This window comes from Neolamprologus multifasciatus, chromosome 8 (assembly GCF_963576455.1).
Source record: "Neolamprologus multifasciatus chromosome 8, fNeoMul1.2, whole genome shotgun sequence".
Lineage (NCBI taxonomy): Eukaryota > Metazoa > Chordata > Actinopteri > Cichliformes > Cichlidae > Neolamprologus > Neolamprologus multifasciatus.
Window position 1 is genome coordinate 9612225 of NC_140446.1, and position 25707 is coordinate 9637931.

Below are 25707 nucleotides of genomic sequence, written 5' to 3' on the forward strand. Positions count from 1 at the left end.
TCTCTCTTCTTTGTTTTTGGCCCATTTCTCACCAGAAAGAGGAGACCAGCGGCTGAACAACAGCAGCACTATTAAGCTTGATAAGCTGTTGTTAGAATTTAATATTACTTTCTAGACCAGGATCATTTTCTACGTAGCTGACGGCTGGTAACTGTGCAGGGGCGGATCTAGCAAAGTTTAGCCAGGGGGGCCGATAGGGAATGAACAGGCAAAAGGGGGCACAAAGACATACTTTTCTTTCTTATTCTCATTTAAAATATCTAGCTTTTAATTATTTAATAATTATCTGAATCTTACACCCAAAGTTTTAATCTGATGTAAAATGTATAGAAGTCCATTACTGTATATAGTAACTGTTAAGTCTAATATACCCTAGTACTTTTTAGTAGTAGTACTTTTTCCTTTGGGAAGGTACCATCTGTGCAGTCTGCAATTCTGTTGAAGAAAGATGTTGAATCTATTTAATTATTCTTGAAAAATAATTTATTTCTGTGAATTTTTTTCACCCTGCATCAAATTAAAGTTGATTACATTGATTAAGCATCATGAGGAAGAGGGTGGTTCCCTATTTTCTTTTGCTGGGAGTTTGCAACCCTATTAGTTAGGTTGCTTAATATTTCTGCTAAGTACTCTTTAAAATACCAGAATAGGGAGGATGGGGTAGGTTTAACTTTATTAGATTGATCAGTGTTGCTGATCTATGAAATATTTTGGGTGCAGTGTGTTTTACATACAGGTATAACAGAATAGCTTTAGTGTTGTTGTTGTTTTTTAACTTGAGTATGAACTTATACAAAAAGCAGCAAGATATTAAAAAAACAGTTTTACTGATTAAAAAACACACTATATCGGATTCATATCGGTATCGGCAGATATCCAAATTTATGATATCGGTATCGGTATCGGACATAAAAAAGTGGTATCGTGCCATCTCTAGTTCAGGCATGTTGTGTAATACAGGAAAGCACTGAATGTTCCAATAGGACTGAAAGTGTGAGTGTCTGTGTGTGTGTTGTGTTTGTGTGTGTCAAACTGTGCTAAGAAAAACAGCCCAAAAACTGGAGAGACTCCAGAGTCTCTGGAAAAACTATACAAGAAACTGATTGACCCCTGTGTGGGTAACACATTCCTGCCTTTTTCTGACACTTTTTGAGATATTTAAAAGATCTGAAAAGAAGACGGACATTGTGCACCCAGAGTACAGAAGACATTTGGAAGGATTTACATCTGTGCTGCCACAGCGGAGACAATTGTCTTTACTTATTATAAAAGCTTTTGATTACTTCATCATCAGCTTAAGAACACAATCAGTCAATTTCAGACTTACAGGAACTCAGAGCTGTGTAAGGAAAATACACCTTTTCATCTGGAAGTTGAGTAGAACTCAATTTACAACGAAACAAGAAGGTAAATTTATATCACCACATCACATCTATAAGTGCTGAATTTATTAAATAGTTTATCAGCATACAAATAATAATTGTTTTATGTTTTTGTAGATGCCAGCTCGTCGTTTTGACTAACCTAAAGGAATGGACGATGAGGAAAAGAAAATATTCAAACGTGAAACTCTGATGGAAAAACTCAGAGGTTCTCTATGAAGACACATATCAAACTGCTATAAGATGCAACCTCATTTTCTTCACCCACTCTGGAGCACACTACAGGGCTGCAATAGAAGAAGCATCCAAGGATATTCAAATGGACAACAAACTCAAACTTGAGCTCTCTGATTGAGGCACTGTGTCCATATTTCTCAGTGGAAAGATTTAGATTCAAGGTACAGAAGAAAACCTTGATGCATTTGAGAAAATGTTTAACAAAATTAAACAACATGTAGACACAAGAAAAGAAGAACAGATGAGGAAAACATTACAGCAAATGAAAGGTTTTGCTCCTTGTGTTTAAAAATTATTAGATATTTACGTCTGACTTGCAATATTTTTATAATCTTTATTCTCTTTTAAATCCTGCCGTTTGTTAGATATATTATTGTATTGTTTTACAATGATGTCAAGGAAAAGTAAGTGTATTGCATAATATATTATAAATATGAAAATGTCTTTCAGTCTGTAGATTTGAAGAATTTTAGTTTTGTAGTCACTGAGCAGGTGGGAGTTTAACTCAGTTTTCCACATAAATGAATGAGATTTAGTCTTGTCACAAAATGAGCATTCGGGTACATGTCCTACAGATCGGCTAGGTTAAGATAAAATATTATTTTATATTATATTGATTTTGCTTTGCCTTTGCTAAGTTATAGAAATAAAATACAGCGCATACAAAAATCTAACCGTTGGACATTCCCTTTGTCCCTTTGTTTAACAGGAGTTCGTTCACCACAGGGCACCACACCCACTTCACACAATCGATCAGTTTTAGACTTACAGGAACTCAGAGTCTGAACCGACTACTGCAGGAGCTGTGTAAGGAAAATACACCTTTTCACCTGGAAGTTTAGTAGATCTCGATTTAGAACAGAACAAGAAACATTGAAGGTACATGTATATCACCACATCACATCTACAGTTTATCAGTGGAACATGAAATTGTGTAAAAATAATAATTGCTTTATGTTTTATAGATGCCTGTTTGTCGTTTTCATAGTGAACCTCTGGAAAACCCAGAGGTTCTCTATGAAGATAGAAAACAAACTGGTGTAAGATGCAACCTCATTTTCTTCACCAAATCTGGAGCACACTACAGGGCTGCAATAGAAGAAGCTTACCCTCAATCACTGTGTCTATATTTGACAGTGGAATCATTGTGATTCAAGGTAAAGATGAAATCCTTGATGCATTTGAGAACAGGTTTGACACAATTAAACAAAACGTAAACAGGAGAAGAAAAGAACAGGTGCGGAAAACATTGGAGCAATTGAAAGTTAAAGAACCTGATTCTGAAACAGAAGATCAGGACAAACAGAAACTCAGTTTTCTGTTATTTAATTAGATTGGGAGAAATCAACATGGGTATTTGAACTCATAATAACTCATAACTCATACATATGCTTTAGACTAGTGTCAGGAAAAGAAAATATATTATGATTACTGTAGCAGCAGCCGGTAATAAATCAGTCATCATCAAGAAACAGTGCTCTCTAATGAATGCAGCACAACTCTACATTTTCCCGACTGCACTTTACTCTCTTATTTTCGTATTACTCTCTTATTACTCTCATATTGCACCACCCTCTAGTGGTTATTTTATTTTACAAACGTAAAATAAAATTTATGTTGTGTTGATTCTAGCAGTACTGCAGCACACTGTCTTTCAGAACATCAGTTTTTCACAGTTATTGAGATTCAGTCTTTAGCCACTCAAATTAAGATAATGTCAAACCACCAGCATTCAACAGTCCTGCAAGAGGAAACATTATATAGTCATATATCTGTCTGTTTTGAAAAATCTTCATATCTGTGTGTGTAACCATTGAGATATAAGGTCCTCTGTACTGAAAGAAATCAATAAAATTTGATTATTTGTGACTTTAACACTAAAAATTATTTTGTGAAATTACTTGATAAGCACTCAGTAATAGAAAAAAAATCTCTGAATGCATGTATGTGTGACTGAGTGATTGAATCTTGTAGCATAAAAGTGTTTTGACTGCTCAACTGACTAAAAAGTTGCTATGTAAGTACCAACCTGAGTGTCATGGTCCAGGTGAAGTCCAGTGTTTTTTCTATGCCCACCCTGCGTTCATCTCATATCAGCCCTGGGGCAGAGCCCTCATCATGCCACCTGCTCAGTTCACCTATTCTTGATCCCCAAGCAATCAGGAGACATATTTTAGGTAAGCATCATCACAGATATCATTTAATGGTTTTTCTTCATTTTCACAACTATTTACATTGTATATTCTCACTGAAGGCATCAAAACTACGAGTGAACACACTGAATTATGTAGTAAACAAAAAAAGTGTGAAATAATTCAAAACGTGTTATATTTTAGATTCTTCGAAATTGCCACCCTTTGCTTTTATTACTGTTTTGCACACTCGTGGCATTCTCTCGATGAACTTAATGAGGTATTCACCTGAAATGGTTTTCCAACAGTCTTGATGGAATTCCCAGAGATGCCGAGCACTTGTTGGTCTTTTTGCCTTTACCTTGTTTTCCATCTCATCCCAAACCATCTCGACTGGGTTTAGGTTAGGTGATTGTGGAGGCCAGACTATCTGGCGTAGCACTCCATCACTCTCCTTCTTGGTCAAATAGCTCTTACGCAGCCTGGAGGTGTGTTTGGGGTCATTGTCCTGTTGAAAAATAAATGGTCCAACAAAATGCAAACTGGACGGCATGTTGCTGCAAGATGCTGTGGTAGCCATGCTGGTTCAGTGTGTCTTCAATTTTGAATAAATCCCCAGCAGTGTCACCAGCCAAGTACCAACAGACCATAACACCTCCTCCTCCATGCTGCACAGTGTGAACTAGGCATGTAGAGACCATTTGTTCATCTTTTCTGCATTGCACAAAGACACAGCAGGTGGAACCAAAGACCTCAAATTTGGACTTATCAGACCAAAGATTTTCACTGATCTAATGTCCATTCATTGTGTTTCTTAGTCCAAAAACATCTCTCCTGCTTTTTACTTGTCCTTAGTAGTGGTTTCTTAGCAGCTATTTGACCATAAAAGGCGATTCGCGCAGTTCAAAGTTTTTGCAATTTAGTAGTAGTAATAAATAAAAAGACATTAGATGAGAAGGTCCAAACTTTTGACTGGTAGTGTACGTATAAAAAGTAGCTTCATGTAGGCTGTAACTAAATTAACAACATTCAAGTTTAATATTATATATAAGTTCAACATATATAGATATATAATATGATGACACCAGGAACTTTTTTTTTTTTTTTTTTTTTTAAATCAAGAGCAGGGACTTCAGGGAGTAGTTACAACAGGGATGGACATATACCATTTATTTATTTGTTTTTATTAACCCAATAGGGTGGCTGTGGAGCAAATTGTCATGTAACTGAGAGGTTGGTGGTTCAATCCCTGGGCAAGATACTGAAGGCTTAGTTCCTCCCAACAGATCCGATGGAATGTCTATGAATTATTAAAAAAAAAAAAAAATTCTAAAAAATTGACTGTTTATGAATAAGGCTTGTACTATAAAGCACCATGAGCGTTCAAACATAGAAAGTGCTATATAAGTATTAGTCTACTTACCAACTCTTTAAAAACAATTCCAAAGAAAAAATTATTTAATAGGAAATTTTTAAATAACTTTCCTCAAGCCTGTTTTTCCCCCAGGAATACTGCTGATACCTCCTTCAGGTCTTATTAACAACTTTTATAAAGTTGCAGGAAAAACACCAGATGTTACAGGATGAGCTCACCAGAAAATAAACACTGATAACACATTTCTGTATCTGAACATTTTTATGGTTTCCAAAAAAACTGAGTACAGTAAAAATAAAAATTTCCTCCAAAAATGCTGCAGTACTGATAAACTGGACGGTTAAACTGAAGAATACTCGGGCAGGGATTGGCCGATCACAGTGACACCTCAGCCCATCCCTGCTCTTCTCTCTTGGCCAGTGGAAGAGTCGGGAAGAAGCTGCATTTACGATGAAACAACAGGAAAGGGAGGAAAATAAAGGGGAGCGGGAACATGAAAACACAACTATGAAGAACACTGAATCTCTGTTGTGAATTCTAAAACTTGGCAAAACCATCACTAACTTTTTACACCTTAAGAGTGACAAGACATACTCAAGGGTAATAAAATTACTCTTTTCTCTTATTCACATGAAGTTAAATTTAAATCCCTTTGAGTTAACATTAGACTGAAGTGGCCTTTTAGAGCAGACCTCCTCCTAAAAATAAGGCATCTGTAGTGCTAACAACTGAAACAACTGCAACAGGAGGGTCACACATGCATTCAGCGATCACAAACACAGAGCTAAGAACGTGGCTGCCATACAGCTGAATTATAAACACTTGTATGACGGCTGGGGGATTCTCTGTCTGTAACCTCAGGCAAAAAACAAGAACAGGACAATATTTAAAAAGAGTTGCAGAGATATAATGGTAGCACAAAGATCATGAAATAACTACGAGGCAAGCCACTGTGTCGCTGCATGTGTGTATGAAAGGAGCCAAGGAGCAGCGGTAAACAGTGATATGTTCTGAAGGCTGTTTTAGAGGTGGAGGAAGGCAGGAGAGGGGATTCAACAGCAGAAGGGTGGAGGAAGGGAGACTAGTGTGGACCATGGTCAGCCATTTATGTGAAGGTGAGCCCAGCCTCGTTGTAGACCTTGAAGACCTTCTCGATGGCGTTCACATAAGCAGCTGTCCGCAGGTCCAGACCGAGGTTGTACTTGCTCGCTGTGCGCATGATTTGCTACAAAAGAAGATGATGACACAGGTTATACATGCTACACCACCAAGTTCAACATTTCAATGGATGCAGTTTCCTGGTTTACCTGGTCAGTCAGACATTTAACGTTTAAATAGTGAAAAGTAAAAGGACGTCTTTCAGGACAATATAAAAATTTTAACTATCCTCTTCTTTTCTCAGTCCCTTCCCATCTCCTCCATTAAGAGACTGCATCTCTTGCTTAGGGTCTAAATGGGTCCACATCAGGGCTGAAACCGGGTTAGATTTATCTCAAAGGTTAACATTTATCAGATGTCCACATCATAGCAAGCTGCTGTTTTGTTTTTATGTTTTGTGGTTTGTTTGCTTTTTTAAAAACAGGAACTGGCTGGCATATATTTGGTTGAGAAAATCTAAATCTACTGTGTTTACACATCCAGCAAAGGAGTGTTCAAAGTCTTTTCAGTGAGTTTATGCTAGATGGGTAACAGCAATTCCAACAGTTTAGCCTTGACAGTAACAGTTGAAAAAGTTGAACTAATAACAGAGACCAGGTCAATAGGCTGCATGTAATAGTTCCTTAAGATTCTGTCACTGCAGGAGTCAGAACAGGCTAGAGTAAGTTGAAGTAGTTGTACAGGAAATATAGGAAAGAGTTTATACAGTGTTAAAACTAGTACCTTCATAGAAAGGACTACAAAGCAAATGAGTTTAGACGGGAAGAAAATAAAGCAGACGGAGAAAACTCAGAGCCACAAGTGGAACAAAAAATCCACACAGACAGAAAGCTCCTCGTTTGAACCCCCAACATTTCTTCTGTGAATCGACACACAAACTGCTGCACCACCACCCCATCCTGGAGCTCCATTTCAGAAAGCAGGAAATGTGAGAGCTGTGGTTTAAGCACTGATGTCCAATTGACCATAAAACAAGCAAACCATAATTATGTTGTGTGTGTTGTTAAACAGGACTTAATGACACCTAACAGGATGCGCCTGCTTACAAGTGGAAGCATTGTGCCTGATATTTTGTCTACCTGAACCAGTTTTTCAAAAATGTTTGAGAACCATACCTCTGACCTTTCCTGCATGATCACTTACCCGAGCAGATCTCTCCATAGTGTAGGCCAATCCAGAGTGAACAATGTCCTTCTCTGAGGCACCCTGTAAAGGATGATTATGTGTTAACCCCACATCAGGCTGAGCAGGACACAATAGTAAAATAGTTCTTGGATTATTAATCAGTTGACAAAGAATAAACATTAGCTGGCTTGATCGCGTTTATTGATTAGAATCAGTTTCATATGGAAGGAAATTCATCACACTGGTACGTGAAGTACTTTTACAACATTTAAACAAGAAATGCATGTGTATGACAGCAGCTGTTACTTACAGCAACTCTGGCCTGGAAGTCAGCAGTAGGTACGATGGGAATGGGTCCTCCCTGCTTGCCAAACTTCCTCTCTAAACTTTCCTGAACAGACACTAAAGGAGAAAACAGTAAAACAAAAATACAAATTAATCACAAATACTACAAATAGCAGTGATAACATGTCTGATTCACTGAGTGTATCATATAACTGGCTGTATGAGAGTGCCAATCAGAAAGTACATGAAGAAAGCAAAAGAGCGACACCAGAAGATAGGTGACCACAGAGTCAGTTGATTTAAAAAAAGTTAAGAAATTTAAGCATTTCTTCTCTAAATTCTTGCTGGCTACACAGTTTCACTCATTTTCTGTTTCTTTTGTTCTTTTTGTTGTTGCCCAACACCAGCAAAAGATACTGCTTGTCAAATCTTTAAAGAAGCTTATCTATGAGAGCCGTCAGAACGTTGTTACTCAGAACGTTGTAAGTTGTTACTGTTGGGGGAAAGCAGCCTACCCTGGAACCACAAGAAATCAAATCGAGGACAAACTACATCTTAACCACGATGTAAAGGTGTTGTGTTTGTATTTCCTAGCGGAAAGATTTTAATTCAAAATAAAAAAGGTACACAGGATGATTGTAAAGCCTTTGAAGAAATTTTTAAGTCTATAAAACCTATTTACTATTCCAGAGAGGAATAAAAAATATAGAGATCTAATTCTGAGGCTTTCTCTCCATCTGAATAAAATGTTTTGGGTCACACGCACGCACACACACAAAAAAACTTGTACGTGTGATTTATTACGTTTGTTTGTGTTTTATCATTATTTTTCATTCCGATTTGCAACACGTCTCTAATGTAATGAATAAAAGCTGTCAGACAATATAAATACAATCTGTGTCCAGACAAAAGCATAAACTGCAGGTTTGTACTCACTGAGAAGGTGGTAGTTTGAGTCCCTCTCATATTTGAAGGTTAATCTTCCATAGCTGACATGGTTGAGATTCTTGAGCCACTCGAAATAAGATACCGTCACACCGCCAGCATTCAAGTACATGTCCTGCAAGTAGAAACAGTCTTCACTTCTCTGTATGGATAAGTGCACAGATGAAAAGGTCCTCTGTATGGAAAATATGACTTTTAAAAATCTGATTATATATGTTATAGGAGAAATTATTTAACAAGCACATATCGAAACTGTATTTTAAAGCAAGAACTAGAAACAACACTACATTCCATCATATTTCTAGTTAGAATTTATATTTACAAATGCATGTTTTCAGTCCCAGTCCATTTGAACGTGAGGAAAATATTTTAATTTACAAAGAGTTTAACCTTCAGCAAATTAATGTGTTTTATCGAAACTGTACGAGTGTGCTTTGATTAACCGTATTTGATGGATAGATGCTGGAAACACAAGAAAGTTACCCAATAAACTGTTATTGGTTCTGCTTTGTTTCTTGTGATCTGAGCTCAGAAGGATGGGACTTCATGTCTTATTAACCAAGTCCTAACCAATTCAAATCTCAGACAAAAACATAATTACAAGAATATGTTTAAATAATAAAACAATGTGCTATACTATTCTAGATTTGGCTTTTTGTATAAATTTGAAGATTTCATTTGCTGTGCTTTGCCCCTTTTTTCTAGAAAAATGTTTTTTGAGGATGTGAACTGCTGAATGAGCAGAGCAGATTGTTTTTCCTGTTTATTTTTGCTTTTAGACTGTTTATTTCTTGTTACTGTTAAAAATAAATAAATGAAATGAAAAGATCAGCATGAAAATAAAACGAAATCGATGCTTTTATTCTGTGAACAAAACCTTGTTTAACCTGTCATGCTTAAAGCTGTTCTACAGTTCAGCTTAATTAAGTCTGAATGTGCAATGTGTGCACATGTATTGTCATTCAGGGAATCAAAACACACAAAAAATAATTCACTTTAAACAAACCATAAAACTAGCTTGTATTTCTCTGTGTGTTTGGTGGTGTGTGTGCTTACAGGAATAACCATGACGTTTTTTTCCAGGAAGACTTTATCAGCCTCTGGGGTGGTGGGACCATTGGCCCCCTCAGCAATGATCTGACAAAAATAAACACATATACTTAACCACTACCTGAACTGCTCAACCTTAATCATTTTAATCAAACTGACAGTTTAAAAATCAAAGCATCTTTTGTAATCAGACAAAGAGTTTACCTTGGCCTTGATCTTCGGAGCATTGTTACGTGTGAGCTGCTTTTCTCCAGCTGCAGGAATCAGGATGTGGCAGTCCGCTTCCAAAATGTTCCCCTCATAGGGTTTGGCTCCTGGGAAACCCACGATGGTGCCATGTTGCTGTAGAGATGGATATTTCAGTGGAGAATGAATAAGTACAATTTCAAAAATAAATAAATAAATACTTAAGAAACGACAGAAATGAGGGGAAGGCAGCAGTGCTGATACCAGTTTATAATCCTCCAGCTGTTTGGGGTCGATACCATCTGGGTTGTAGATGGCTCCATCAATCTCTCCAATGCCCACACACTTGGCCCCAAACCTGTGCAGGTACCTCATTGAGTGGAGACCCACATTACCAAAGCCCTGTGAAAGTCACAGCACATAGTTACAAATAATTATTCCCCTTCTCAATCAACAAACAAAATGATGTTCATTTTTATAAGCTACATACTCTGCTGCCACCATGTGGCCAGATGAGGTTAAGAAAAAAAAAATCATCAAATCATTATTTCATTTGACTATGGATGGGTGACAGCAGTACAGTATATATGAGATTTGAAATTTCTCTATGCATTCATCTGCACACACTACAAATCAGAACAAAAATGTGAATATATATTACTAAAACCAGATGCAGCAAGGAAAATAAAGATAATTAAACACTAATAACCAAGATTCTGTATATCCAACTCCAGAAATTGGGATGTAGAAAGAAGATGACATTGTGTATATAAGTTATAGATAAACCCCAAAGCACAAGTCTCATGGTTTTAAAGCAACAACAAAGTTAACATCGCTAATATCGTTGCTGATATCGCCTTTTGGCCACTAACAGAGCTGCTGGATAAAGACAAGAAGAGAGACAACTTTACAAATGATTAAAAAAAAGAAGAAAAAAAAAGAAAAAGGGAGTAAATATATACCCCTGCTTTCATCTTAATACCACATTAAAGGTCTGCTCTGTCCTTTCTCACTAATAAATCTCTAAGAAAATGTAATCTCAGCGCAGCACAGAGTAATCCCCAAACACAGACACGGATTAGCTTTTTGAACATCCACATCATGAATCAGCTGTCGTCACAGCTTCTTCACCTCCTCACCCTATCGTCCCTCACTTTAAACCCACTCAGCAGTAATCATCAGCCTTCAAAATCTTTGTCTCTTTACAGTCACTGAATCTGAACTATCTGCCACTTTACAAATCTCAGTGAAGCCAGGACATTAAACTTCAAACATAATCTCAAGCAAATAAAAGAAGATCCTTAAAAAAAAAAAAAAAAAAAAAAAAAAAAAATCTGAAATCTGCAAGTCTTGCAGCTAGTTTCACAGAGATGGTTAACTAAATGAAATGGATGCAAACACACAGAGGTATTGATCAAGAGTATCAGACTGCACTGCTGTCATGAAGAGGGGAAATTACAGAAAGTATTCCAAGAAAACAGCAGACACCACTGCCGAGGGCTTTCCTGCTTAGTTTGCGTCAGTGACACGTGAGGAGCTGCCATGTGACTACTGGAAATGAAACTGCTAAGCAAAATGCTGCTCTTTGACTTTTTATCTCTGCAGGCACACTTCTGCTTTCACACGGTTACAGTTAAAATCAGCACAGCTTTAAAGAAAAGACAAGTTCCTTTTAATCAACACTGCAAATGATTCCAATAATTGGATGCATTTCATTGATGAGTTTTCATGCTTGATTCTAAAACATATTAGTTTAAACTCAAACTGTTTTTCACAAAACCAGCTGGAACTTGAGCAGCAGAGCAGCCCAGTTTCTTTAACTGGTTCCTCTCGATGAATCATCCTTTTCCATAAACAAAGAAGGGAAAACTTGAGCTCGCTGCTGCCTGTGCGGTATGAGGAGATCAGGCAAAACAGATGGCACGGCTCTGATTGAGGCACAGCTTTAAAACCCCTCATCATGACTTCAAATGAAAACTTAAGTCCTGTGACTATCAGGGAGAAAACAGCCGCACAAGAGTCTGCATCACTGAAATCATTCTTCTTTGTTTCTCTTATCAAAGTGTACATGCGTCTGTGTACCTGGATAACAAAGGTCTTGTCCTGGAAGCCAGGAGTGAGGCCCAGCATGCTCATGTAAGAAGCCTCATTAATGAAGTTCTCAATGCCATGGAAAACTCCACGACCAGTGGCTGAGATACGCCCGTGGATTCCTCCTTGACTGATGGGCTTTCCTGTCACACATGCATGTGCGTTGATGTCCTGTAAGGAGAAAAAAAAAGAAAAAAAGAAATCAGACCACAGCTTAAAACACTACTATGTACACAGCATCTTTGCACACAGATTATTGAAACCTCAGTTGGGCAGTGTTGGAAGAGAAACCGACAAACACAAAAACTTCCAGCATTATAACGAATAATGTAAACCAAAGAAACCAAGATTTTTTTAAATGAATCAGGTATCTGGTATGTGCCACATACAACCGTATTTAATCAGTAGGTAGGCTAGACCATTACAAGAATTTGCAATAATTTATGCTTAACAAAAAACATCTTGTAGTATTTTAAAAAAAAAAAACATCTAACAATATTTTAAATGTTTATGATTCAAAACACTTGCCTAGATTCAACTATATAATTCCACAAATTTAGACAAACTCTTTAAAGCTGGCATCACCAAAAATAAGCAACCATGCATGAGAAATTTTTTCACTGCAAAGTTCAGACAAAGCCATCCAGTAGGCCAAATGTTTTGCCAAGCCAGAGCCACAGTCTCCAGTGACCAACAATGGCACTCCCCCCTTTTCCTGCTCAGCTTCAGCTCAGGTATTGCTTAATATACATGCAGATGTCATAAAATGTCATGTGTGGCCCAGGTACCATGACACGTACTACCCAAGCTCCTCTTCCCTCAGATACCCAGAGTAGGAATTTGTGACCTACTCCATGGGGGTATCTGGAGCAGAGGTCACATGACTGTGTAAGGCAAGAGACCAGAGAGAAGAGTGGAACAGGACCAACACAGTTTTTAAATCATAGATATTCACACATGAATGAGCCAGAAGTGGTGACTGCTGGATATTGACCTTAACTGGAACATAGCACCCATCACATAAATGTGAGCCAACAAAATGACTACAACACAACCAGCAGGCCAATTTGGTAACGCTGGCATTACAACCTTTGTAGGGAATCTCCCAGTGTGAACTGGATCTATTTGTTTATAAACTAAACACTGATTACATTTAATTATCAGCATTTATTCTTGCACATCCTTTCTAAATTTATGAACATGCATAGCGTGGATCTGTATTATGTACCTGGCTATATTGTTTCATGTTTTTTGCACTTCTCTCAGATCCTGATCTCAATGACACAAACTGTTTTAAGAGTTTAATAATAACAAGAACAACAACAACAATAATTTAAAGTAGAAATATGTCTGTTATATGGTTTAAATCCTCAAGTTCTCAGTGTTTCTGGAACACCAGTGTGTTCATCAGTGTTGCTTGTCTCTTACCAACTAAGTATTAATAGGAAAAAATAAATGTCAAGAATAGACTGAGATATTACTTTTTGTGTTTGGTTTTCGGATGTCTGAGGTTATCCTTTAAAGGCATGGATACAAGAGTGTGCACCTAGGAGTGTTCCTGTGGTCAAAATGGCCTGCCATGTTGTGGTTAGTTGTAGATGTTTGCTATGTGCCATAGTTGTGAGCTTTTGGCAAATCCCTATGGTGACTCATGTGCAGCACTGGTCTGCAGCAGGCTGTGCTCAAACCTTTGGCTGAAAGCACCATGTTTTTTTCTAATTCTTCTATTTAAAACAATTTTTCCAGTGCAATAATTGTTGGAGGAATACATTTTATATGTGCGAGTTGTATCTCACTGCTGCCAAGTCTCTTCCACAGCTGAAATATTTTAGCTATTCTCGACACAGATTAGAAAATTGATCAGGCCATCACCAAGAATGCCTTCTCAATTATCAAAGTTTGTTCTACTTACTTGTAATAAGTGGCATTCACAAAAAGGCATATAATGCGTGAAATGCTCCTTTCCATGTGAGCATGCACAGAAGTGAGAAGCCCAGCTTATGTTATTAACTAATAACAGCAGTTATTAACTTGTCTATCATCTGTGGGGTTTACGATCCAGCTAATGCGCAGAGAGCCTGACTGTGTTGAACCTCCTTGGCAGTACAGCCCTCAGGGTTATGCAATCAACACTGTTAATAATTTGAAAGGGATTATATTTTTTAACTTTGAAACAATAAGGTGTTGTAAGCAGAGAGAGGGTAAAAGATATGAGTAATATTATGGTCTTTTCTTTCTGCTAATAAGTAAAATATCAGTCAGAGTTCTCTGACAATTACAGTTATTAGATCAAACCAGATGTAAACAACACATGATTGCATGTGAAACAATAAACATGGGTAAATATTTTCCATGTTTAATCAAATAAGCCTTGTTTGACAGACTGAGATAGCGCAATGATTAGCTGATAACACGAACAGAGGCCTCAGTCTGAAAAGCTCCTTTTAAGACATGAGGAATGCCTCTGTGGTCAGTTGGAAAGGGCGAGGCAGGAAACCACTGTTCATGGTTTATGTATGACTCACTCCTTGTTTTTTTAATTTAGCCCGTTTTAAAATTTGTGCTGAAACTGCAGCCAAGTCCGACAGACTGGCTATGCAGTCTACAAAATAATATATCCATTAACTCTGAGAACTTACAGTATGTGCAATAGTGTTTGCATACGTGTCGGCAATCCAGGACATTTCCCTCTCGCCTGTGCTCATGTCAGGAGCAGGGACATCGATGCCAGGTCCTGTTGAGCAAAGACAGGAAGGAAAGGGAGAGAGAGAGAGAGGTGAAGAGAGTTTAAAAAAGAAAAAAGAAAAAGAGTATAATATCACAAACTCTGAGCACCAGGCTTCATGTCCTTGTGTGACATAACCATGTGCCTCAAAGGGCCTCAAGATGTGAAAACAGCAGCAAGCATGAAGACAGAAAATAACTGAATCTGTCCACAGACAGATAGACAGACAGACAAGTGCTGTGGGCAGATGGTGGGTACCTTTTTACCTCCAAGCTCCACAAGCAGCAACTATTGTTGACTACTGGTATATAACAGACAGCATCGTATCCCTCAGTAGTAAAGTAAACACATTATGAACATTTTAAATGCATCCAGGTAAGGGTGAATAAACAGGTGGTATAGGGGCCCATTAAATGAAATTACCATTTTATTCTCTGTGGGGTTGAGTTAAAAAAATAAATTATTCTGCCAAATGACCAAGTAGTGACAAATATGCATACGTGTTCCCTTGTTTTGACCTTTTTTTTTTTTTTTTTTTGAATAATCTTAGGTTCTTTAATGTGATCTTAAAAGGCTGATTTTGTCAAAAAGTTGTCCATCAGCTAAACTGGAATGACCTGTGCCAAACAAGAACAATTATATACCCTCAAGAAACTAACCCAGTATTTTTTCCCCATATACCGTAATTAAGCAGAACATTTTATGTCAATTTGTACTTCCAAACTAAATTAGTTACTTTGCAGATTCTGATTAATAATACATAACCAAAGTTATGATTTACTATTAAAGTATACCTGGCAATATACCCAGCAGTATGTGAAGTTTATGAGCCCAAAAATTATCCTCAACTTTGCCACCTACTGCCAAGCTTAGTATTTAAAGTATAAATCTAGAAAAAAAAAATCAATAAGACAGATTTTGAAATATATTAGTTTTACTTTTGTGACTTTTGATACTTTAGCACCCACGTTCCAATTTTTAAAATGCCAACTTTTAATCTGTAGGTTATCCCTATGTACTTTAACTTAAGAAAAATATCAGTGTACCTGCATCTTGTCCTGACTATATACTGTAAATATGCATTAGCTAATTTTTTTATGATTTTTTGGTTTCTCCACCTTTATAAATATCAGAACTGAGTTTCCTTAACCATTATTAGTTGTCTACCCTTTTACTTGACACACACACACTCTGAAGGACCCCAACCTGAATAAACACCATTAGAAGACTGGAAATGTTTACCTTCATGGGTGGAAGTATTTACCTCTCACTTCTAAAGCCCATTAAACAGTTAAAACAACCAACCACACACTAGAAACTCACCAATGAAGCCCTTCTTGGCCAGCTCAATCGTGAATCTCCTGGTAATCTTCTCCAGCTCATTGTCCTGCAACAAAGTGTGGTTACATTACTTCCAGAAAACTAAACAGTTCATATAAACAAATTCCTATCAGATGTTAAGAAAGATGCGTAAGGCATCTGTGAGGTTTTGTGAGGGTTTTCTCTTCAGTTGACTATAAGCTTAGATGAACAGTTGATGACTTTTAAATAAATGACAGTGCCCTATAATTAAGCAATCAAAGACAACAAAAAAAAAAAGAAAAAAGGCTTGTCTCCTTTACCACCTCAAGTTTATTGAGTGATTGATCTCTTATGTTGTTGTTGTTACGAGGGTTTTATTAATTATGTGAGAATAGGCTTGCAATCAGAAGGCTTACAGAGTAATTCTTAGTATTGATCTTGACTCCAGCTTTGGCTCCCCCAAATGGCACATCTGGAAGATAAAAATACAGCTTTATAACCACAAGAACATGCATACATTACTTTGCAAATACACATGAAGATATACAAGATAGAAGCAGGAAAAAAAGAAAACTATTCTCTGGCATTTCCACATAAGTACCAACCTCCTGTACAGTATTAATATGTGTGCAGAGTTCAGGGATGACCTTCTATAGACTTTGTGGAAGGCTAAGACTTTAATGCTTACCAACAACAGCACATTTGTAGGTCATCAGAGAGGCCAGGGCTTTCACCTCATCCACAGACACATCTGTACTGTAACGGATACCTGAGGGAAACACATACAGAGGGAACAATTTGTAACAGGGCCTGTATAGAAAAGCTGAAAATAAAGGTCTCAGGGCTCGCAAAATCGCTAGCCCGACGTCCCGGAGCTAGCGATATCTCCGGTTGGGCGACCAAAATCTATCTCAGCCCCGCCCGTCGGGTTATCATATAGCCCGACGTACGAGCCCTGGTCTCAAAAGTTTTCCATGCACAAAATGTAACCTTCCCCCATATTTTTTATGTTTTTATTAGGTCATTAATCAGTTCAAGTGTGTTATATATTGATAGAAGACTGTAACCTGTATAAGTCATTGACTTCAGTCAAACAACCAGCTTTCCTTACAAAGGTTTTTCACTGAACTGCCCTTCAAGTATCTGTCCCCCAGCCATAATAATAAATTCTCTGAATTCTCTAAATACTAAGGGAAGGCACTTCAGTGTTTCCTTGATTATTTCCTTTAGCAAAGGATACATTGGACCTTTTTTTTCCAAAGATAGGGAGATCATGCCATCTTCATAGTAAAGCACCAAAAAACAAACAAACAAACAAAAAGTCCCAACACATAATTAACATGTTAGTTAAGATTGAATTTGCCATTGCATGGCATGACTTGCTGTTTTGAGGCTTCAGTGGTAGGCTATTAAAGGCAGGGATGAAATTACTCTGCTGCAATAAAATATACTTCTTATCAAGCTGTTGCCATATGTGACGACTGTAAAACAGCTAACAAGTAAGATTATGAGCTACATTAAATGACAAGTGAATTTAGGGGTTACCATTTTCCATTAGTTATATTGCCAGCTTTTATAACCATCTTTAATTAGAGACTTCACAAAATTAGAAGTGGACTGGATCACCTCTCAAGCATGAAGTGATAATGAGTGGACATGGACAGTATGGGCAACTAATCTCAATGCGATATCCATTTTATTTCACTTTATAGGGCATCCATTCCCCGTCTAAAACCACAGCCTTGGTGGGCATGAAGTCATATTGCTCACTGGTATTTTATTTTACTTTTTTTTTTTTTTAACATGACCTCCATGAAACAACATGATAACAACAAGTTGGTGAAGGTATTTATAATGCACTTTTTATATTCCATTATCAGGACATTGCACTTTCACCACAGCAGCATCAGACCAACAACATCCACTGTCATATCATGAAGCAGCCATGGTCTTAAAGTGTCTTCCCTGTCTGTAGAAGTTAGCAACAGCAAAAGAAAGTGAATAACAGAAGGACTGTGAAAAAGCAGACTAATAATGACTACAGAAGACCACATGAATGGGTCAAAGATCACCAAGTGTGTACGGCAGTCAGGGCAACATTAAAGGGTGGGTGGAGCCCAAATGAACCAATCGTAGCCCCCCATTGTGCCCCCAGCCCTTCAGCTGGAGTCATACCTTCCTGTTTTCTGGCGTTTACTAGCGTCACCGCAGCAACATGTGCAGCATTACATGAGATCATATAGCATGTCACGCTAGACCCCGTCTCATTGGCACAGTGTGTGTGCGCACACGAGTTAGACGGCAATACCAAAAATAGTGCAGGGTCCAGGGTTAGCTTACACACACAAACCCAAGGACGAAGCGCACAAAGAGGAGACGACAGCATGTTTTGTGTGTGCATATCTAGCTATGCTTGTTCAACTGAATACTGAAAACTACAGCACAAGTAAAAGCCCCTCCTACTATGGAATCATCTTACACAGAGGCCCTCCAGCACAGACAAACACCACCAAAGCAGTTTTAGCCAGAGTCAAAAGGGAACTCACTAGCATTTTAATATTTCTCTTAACCAGGTTTGTACATTTTTGCTTAACAGATGTTCTAAAATGTCAGGAAAATGCATACATTTCTGCCATATAAAGGCATCATATTCTCATTTTCTTTAGAATGCATTTGTTACATACATAACAAATCCCACCAAATAATCATTACGAAGCAGGAAACATCCTCCACTTCACTTGATTATGGAATTTTATCCATACATACTAGTATTTTCATTACTGCAGTTAGAACTTCTGCTTTCTTTGCTGTTCTGGCAATACTGCATTAAACTATAGTGAATGGAAAAAGGAGGTACTAAAAACATTTAAAAACAAAGCTCTATGTTTCAGAGCATTGCCCCAGCTCTTATTTTCCATTCATCCAAAGATCAGCTGAATTACCACAGCCAGCAAAGGACAATTGTATGTTTACTGATCAAATTAAAAAAAAAGGAGGGGGAAAAAAGCCTGACTACCAAACCATCCCCCAACCATCTTTTCCCCACCCAACCAACAGAGAACCACAGCAACAAGTACCAAAACAGACTGTAAACACATTCCTCTAAAATGGGTGGGCAGATTTTTGAGTTTTCTCTCAAAGTTAAACTTCCTTCAGCACTCAAACTAATGGCTCTCTCTTGTCCAAACAAAAGTGCCAATTATCTAACATTAGATTTTTTTAAATGTTATTTTTAGACTGCAAAATTCTTTGTCATAAATATATTTAAATAGTACTATAACCTGTACATTGGAATTCTTTTTTAAAACCAAGTTGTTTTCTGTCTCAAACTGGAGTGAAACTGCACATGTTTACATCATTAGTTCCCATACAGTGGAGATAAAGAGTTGGTGTTTCTTGATTTAATAAATGCATTTCCATGTTACTTTATTTGTTGACTGTATTATAACTAAGAAAACTACTATTTATGGTGTTAAAAGCTCGGCTAATTATTTTTCAATTTTTCCTCAAGAAATATTAACAGACTTGAAATGATAAGGGACACACTTATTAACTTTCAGTCCTTCAAACATCAGGACACTGAATAGACCCATTTAAAGGAATTTGGACAGCTGTAAGCAGATATTTTTTATCAAGGTGTAATTCACAAGTCTTTTAGTGTTTGAAGTGTAAATTTGTCAGAGAAAGCCTCTGATTAGGAACGGGGGACTGTGACACCGTTTTGTGTTGTTAAATGTGCATTTTAATGAAACTGGTTCTACTTAATGTCTACAAGTTTTTATGCAGTATCAGATGTCTTCTGTATCTCCATTTTTTTCACAGTGTTGCACAGTTCACATGTGACAACAGTGACATGAAATAACCTACAAATGTATTCCACTTCTGCACAAAATAGGAGAACAATGGGAATCACTATAAAGACTACACAAAATTTCAGTAGCCTTCTTCAGTTTTGCATGCACATTCACACAGACAACACTTCTTGCATTCACATATCCAGTTAAAGGCAGCGTGGCCCAGCCTGGCAGCTGTCAGTCTATGTGGCTCTCAAAAGGGGGAAGATGAGCACAAAATGCACACTCAGACAGCCTTTGCACTTTGTAGTTTGATCTGAATACAGCAAAAGCTTCATACACTACATCAATGATTAATCCATTGAAAGATAACAACTTCAAACCGTATTCAGACCATCATCCATGGGACTGTCATGAAGGACCAATGCTTCAAGCTATTATTGACGGCTAAACCAATATAAGATCATAAAGTGGGCCTGATAAGAAATAAGTTTAAATGATGTACTTTATTCTACTCGTTTCATTTTTACTGGCTCAAAATGATAATTTCTGGACATTAGAAAATTAAATATGTGTTTTATACTGAAGTTAATTAAACCCCACTTAAAAAACAGACAGGTGGGTTTCCCTTGTTAAAAACCCAGAACCAACCCAGTGGTAGGCCTTTAATAGCCTACCACTAAAAAGTGGGGAAAGAGAGATGGTAGATACACAGTAAAGGTCCTTGGGGCTGCTCAGCCACTGAGCTAAACCCACGCCCAGGCCCCTTTTTTTGATATGCTGGGTGTAGAAATCCCTCTTCTTCTCTTGAAAGTGAAACTAGGTGGTTGTTGCTTTGTGGTCATCAAAGTGCCAAACATGCGTTTTAAAAACTCAGCAGCAATGCCACTTCCCAAACTCAGTTACTCCAAATTCCACAACTTTTGCTGTGAGCAACTTCATGTATTAACTGTTCTTTTTCTGTATACATCTGCCAACCAAAAGAAAAATGCAGCTAACCAAGTTACAGCTCAGCTGTAGGGGGCTGTTGCCATTAAACATTTATAAGCTGTCACTACCATGTACCTCTTGTCAGTGGTACATGAAGACTTTCTTATATGCCTGAAAGGTGTAGTTGAATAGAAATAAATTGTTCCTACATAAAACTGCTCACAATAAGATCTGTATATTTTATTTTGATTAGTCATATCATTATATTTGGGAAGAGATATTGCCGTTTTCATTTATTTATTTATTCTTTTAAATGGGACAGTTGATCGACAAAGGCAAATGCCATTTATTTCCACTCTTCGATTTTATGATACCTACAAAACTGGATAACACACCAAATAAAGAAAAAAACAAAAGAAATAAATAAATACATCTGATTTTGTGTCAGTTACACATTTTTATTACTACTTTTGCAACTACACAAAAAGTAATGAATGAGATTTAAATTTACTATATTACTAAATATCAAAGGGTGTAACTGAGTAATTAGAGTAGTTAAACAAGTAGTAGCAAGTAGCAAATAGTTAAACAGATTGGTTTCTTGTGTAGTGCAAACTACAATCAGCTAATGTGTAGGTGTTAATTATCTGGTTGGTTCTGTGGCTGCAAAAGTGCCTTACTGCAACAGTATATAATGAGAGATTAACGATATCTCACATGGATGAATAAAGTTTGTCTTACACAAAATTAAATACAAGTTGGCCTTGACCACAAAAGACTAGAGCTAGATCAATAGATGAATAAATATACTTTACATACATTCACGTGTACGCCTTTGTTGTGAACTGTGCCCTGGGACTGTTACTGTAACTATTAGCTATTAGTCCAGCATGATCATGGCTTTAGATTTTCAGGAATAATGCTACTGTGAAGGGCAGTTCATGCAAGACTGTTCTGATTTGTCTTTGGATCGGGGAGATGCTCGTAATGCTGGACAAGCTTATTGATTTTGAACGTCCCTAGATTGCTTCTGAGTGCTGGTTACTGCCTGGACAGGCAGTAGTGCTATAAATTCATAAATGGGTTATATTACCGTTAAGTGGTTTGTCGGGTAGGTGGTGGTGGGTGAAACATATTTTATGTGGGTGCCACACTGACTCATCTAGGCAGATAGTTTACCAACCTTTTTTTTTTTAACCAATTCCTTTGTACAGGGCTCAGTGGCAACATGCAATGACCATGTCTTGAACAGAAATAGGTCTCACCTACGATGGGGCTGCGTTCACTACATTAAGCAGCTGCCATGGAAAGGTTTCACAGTGTCATTACCAGGCTAGTGTCTCTCCACACCACTGAAAGTTGCCCTTTGTCTGGTCAGCAAGTGAAATGCATGTCTTCTTTCTTCAGAGAATTCCTCTTCTCTATAACACCCTCCCCCATCTGTCACACTGACAAATAGGATGCCTAGAAACACAGCCACCCCCTCCTAAATTTTAAGGCCTCATCTTTTGTTATATACATTGAAACCTTCTGTTCACAGTTTACCCAAGGTGAGTCACAGCAGTAGCCGATTGAGGCTTCTGGTTTTGAACCTTGAACTATATACTCCAGAGCAAATGCAATAGTATACCATGTTTTTGCAGTAGTTTTAGGAGGATCTTAATGTAGACTTGTGCATTTGTCCTGTTTTCCTGTGTTTTGTGCTGCACATATGGAGATGTCAGGATAAAATTATGTATGACACCTGATGCCAGTAGGTCTGTTTTCTCCATAACATTTAGAGTGAGACTGTGCTTTAACTCTTGATCAATCCACATGCTGACAAACTTAGTATGCATGCATAACTACCTTAAAAATTGAAGTTTTTTAAGACTGGACAAAGTATGGGTAACTGCTAGTTTGCAAGCTAACCAACTAGAGCAGATACAGGTGAGGAAGAAGGTCACTGCTGTTGTGACACATAATAAACAAACGTAGGAAACATGATGCTAATTTAGCAGTAAAACGTCTAAGGTTCAATTACTGGAGTAATTCGTGTTTTTAGTTTATTTTATGCTTTTTCAAAGCAAGCTAGCATTGCTGCTAAATAGTGCTAAAAAGCTGGCTAAAGCTAGCTGTCAAACGGGTCGTGTGGAGGTGGTTTGGCTCAGTTCTTACCCCCTTTGCACGGTGTCCTGTGCTGGCTGTGTTGGGCGCGGTAGCCCTCCACCACCTCCCACTCTCCGTTATCCCTCTTGATGGGGAAAGACACGCTCAGGACGTGATTACAGGGCTTGATGATGCGCAGGATGCCCCGCACACGGTTCCGCTTCTGCTCTGGGGTCTCCCTAGTCTTCAGATCCTCCACCAGCTTGTCCTCTACGATAGCGGCCCCGCGGTCGAAGAAGCCCTCGACCATCCTGAAGAAGTTAGGGTCGTCGGGCTGGTTAGCTGCGTCGGCATAGCGACGGACCTTCATCAGGGAAGAGGAAGCTGGGAGAGCGGAATCCACGCACCCCGAGGCCAGGGCACTACCCGCAGAGCGGCTCAGCAGCTCCCCGAAATACCGATACATGACTGAAACTAGCTAACCGTGTGAACAAACTAAAGAAAAGAGAACTAAACAAAAACAAGGACAATGGGGGTGACGACAGGAAAAGGGGTAGAATGAGAGACACAACAACTCTTCACCGTGTCCCGTCCTCTGGCCGAGTGGGGAATGGCATGTCGTGTCAGTTTGCTTTAAAAGGCAGCGCGAGCCGACCACACCAACTGAGGCTCTCCCAGACGCACGCGGAAGAGGAGGGCCTACGTGGGTACGCGCAATTGCCAAACCGTTAAGAGTGCGCGCTCCCGGGTTTGAACCGTTGTTTTATATTTCCAGTGAAAAGAAAAGGTCCGGGCACAAATAACCGGCACGAGCCTCCTCCTTCTCTCTTGAGTAATCCGGCATATAGATCGGTGCAAAATTATATCTAATATAAAACATAAACTGTTTTTCATCAGGATAATGTCATATTCAGTGCTGTCAGAAACTATTCTGCCGCTGCTTAATTTCTTTCTTGAAGTTAAAGACAATGTTTATGATTCAGCAATAAGAAAGAGTGGGGAGAGTTAGCATCCATGGGAGAATTCCAATGAGAAAGCCACTATTGACCAAAATAAACACAATTTGTCAAATGCCAGATGAGGGATTCTGGGGATCTTGATGATCCCCAGAATGATAGGGAAAATGTTCTGTCGAATGTCGAGAAAAAAGTTAAACTTTTTTGGAAGATTTCAAGGGCAGCATTTCATGAAAGAACATGTAGGCTGTCAACCATGGTGGTGGTGGGGCTGCTTTGCTGTTTTATGTTTTATGAGCTGGAAAACTTGCTGTTAATGGAACCATGAATTCAGCCCTTTCCTAGAAGGAGAACGGCCAGTCTGAAGCTCAAGTGCATTTGGGTTGTAACTGGTTATCTCAAACACTTTATTGCAGTTCTTGCTGCTAAGGATGGCACAAGCAGTTATTAGGTGTACTGGGTAATTAGTTTTTCCACACAGAGCCAGCTAGGTTTGGGTGGCTTTTTTCTTCACAAATGAAATCATCCTATAAAAACAGCGTTTGTATTTACACTGTTTATCTTTGTCTATTTTTTTAATGACGTAAAACATGTGTGACAAATATGCAAAAACCTGAGAAATCAGGAAGACCTACCAACACCTACACACACACACTTTTGCTCCTCTTCTCTTCCTCTTTTTTAAAATTTCCATCTATCTATGGATCTCAACATTTCCTCCTCCTTTTCCTAGTTCAATAACACTGTATTCTTCTCAGTTATCATCAAACCTTCTTGTGTGACATTTCAAGTGCTCTAGTGTAGAGCCTCTAAGCAGCTGCTTAGTTTGCTTATGCCTCAGGTCGGTGCTGGATAAACCATAGAAAGAAAACCAAATGTTGTATAAAACTAGAGCAGCTGAGCGTGTGTTTTAAGGAGCGGCACTGACTCTTCCATCCTGGTTTCTTCTGATTGATAAAAGGCATCTACTTCTGCCTGGGAATCTCAGCAGCCTTATGTATTACTCATTTATTATTTAACATGGTAAGTGACCACAAAGAGTGAGCAGTAAGACTGGAAATCAGTTCTAAAGTGATGTCTTGATACCGATTATTATGTGTATATTATTATGTTATTAAATGAATTGGAGTATTATTATAGAATGACTAGTACAGATATTTTAAACATGTTTACATGTATTTAATTATGTTTTTGTTTTTTTGCTATCACAGTTCTCCCAGATTTTTCTGCTGCGGCTGATTTAGAAGAGATGCAACTAAACTGCACCAGTCTGCAACTGTTTATCTTACACAAAGATCAGTGCTGGGGTTATAGTATTTGTGTAACTGGGCTACAAATCTTTTCCAAAAATCACTGATAACAGCCTGTCCTGCATGCATTTCAACATATTTCTGAACCTGGTTATAGGACTTTCAGCCATGGTTACCTTCAAAATGTTACAATGTAGTGATTATAAGTGCAAAACTACAATTAAATCAAATCTTATATATTGAAAAAAACCAAAACAATTTGTAACAAACCCTGAAAAGTTGTAGAAGACATAGACTGACAGCACTGTTAGAATTAAAAATATTACAACAGTATATGCATATATACAACTGGTCATAAATGACCCCACCACTCCACTTTATGGTTAAGAAGAATATTTCTGTCAGGAACGATTCAGATACGAAGGCTGCAGAGATTTAAAGATCTGAAATGCCATATTGCAACTCCATTAGTTTCTGTAGTAAATTCATGTTAGGCTGGAGGAAGCTGTAATATTTGAAGTCCATTTAGGTAACAAGTAAACACGTTTATTTCTTGTTTATGGTTCAAATTATGAATGAGTCTTTGTTGTTTGTTTGTTTTTCTTCCCTTCTAAGTAAAACCTCAAGACATTAATCTTGACAGCAAGGTTGCAGCTACACGACGAGCACCAGCCTGGTCATTCATTAGCTTTTGTT

At 38.0% G+C, this 25707-nt stretch overlaps 1 protein-coding gene and 1 long non-coding RNA gene across 2 annotated transcripts; one reads left to right on the forward strand and one right to left on the reverse strand.

The window, feature by feature from the left end:
- Window positions 1–952: 952 nt before the first annotated feature.
- On the forward strand, window positions 953–5823 carry LOC146512484 (uncharacterized). The gene is made up of 3 exons (XR_014875834.1): window positions 953–1407; window positions 1500–1888; window positions 2885–5823. It is a non-coding gene; the product is annotated as an uncharacterized LOC146512484 (long non-coding RNA).
- On the reverse strand, window positions 5369–23475 carry glud1b (glutamate dehydrogenase 1b). The gene is made up of 13 exons (XM_085171270.1): window positions 22875–23475; window positions 16682–16762; window positions 16410–16465; window positions 16015–16078; window positions 14606–14700; window positions 11958–12137; window positions 10140–10277; window positions 9894–10031; window positions 9696–9776; window positions 8631–8754; window positions 7720–7811; window positions 7428–7490; window positions 5369–6351 (listed from the first exon to the last, which is right to left on the reverse strand). The coding sequence occupies exons 1-13, from the start codon at window positions 23269–23271 to the stop codon at window positions 6232–6234; spliced, it is 1629 nt and encodes a 542-aa protein (XP_085027396.1). The 5' UTR covers window positions 23272–23475; the 3' UTR covers window positions 5369–6231.
- Window positions 23476–25707: the final 2232 nt, after the last annotated feature.

Excerpts from the sequence above, each read along its gene's own strand:
- glud1b (XM_085171270.1), bottom strand. The coding sequence starts at position 23,271 with ATGTATCGGTATTTCGGGGAGCTGCTGAGCCGCTCTGCGGGTAGTGCC. Across the intron at positions 16,079-16,409 it reads TCAATACTAAGAATTACTCT|GACAATGAGCTGGAGAAGAT; the intron begins GTAAGCCTTCTG and ends ACTTTGTTGCAG. Across the intron at positions 9,777-9,893 it reads CTCCGAAGATCAAGGCCAAG|ATCATTGCTGAGGGGGCCAA; the intron begins GTAAACTCTTTG and ends TATTTTTGTCAG.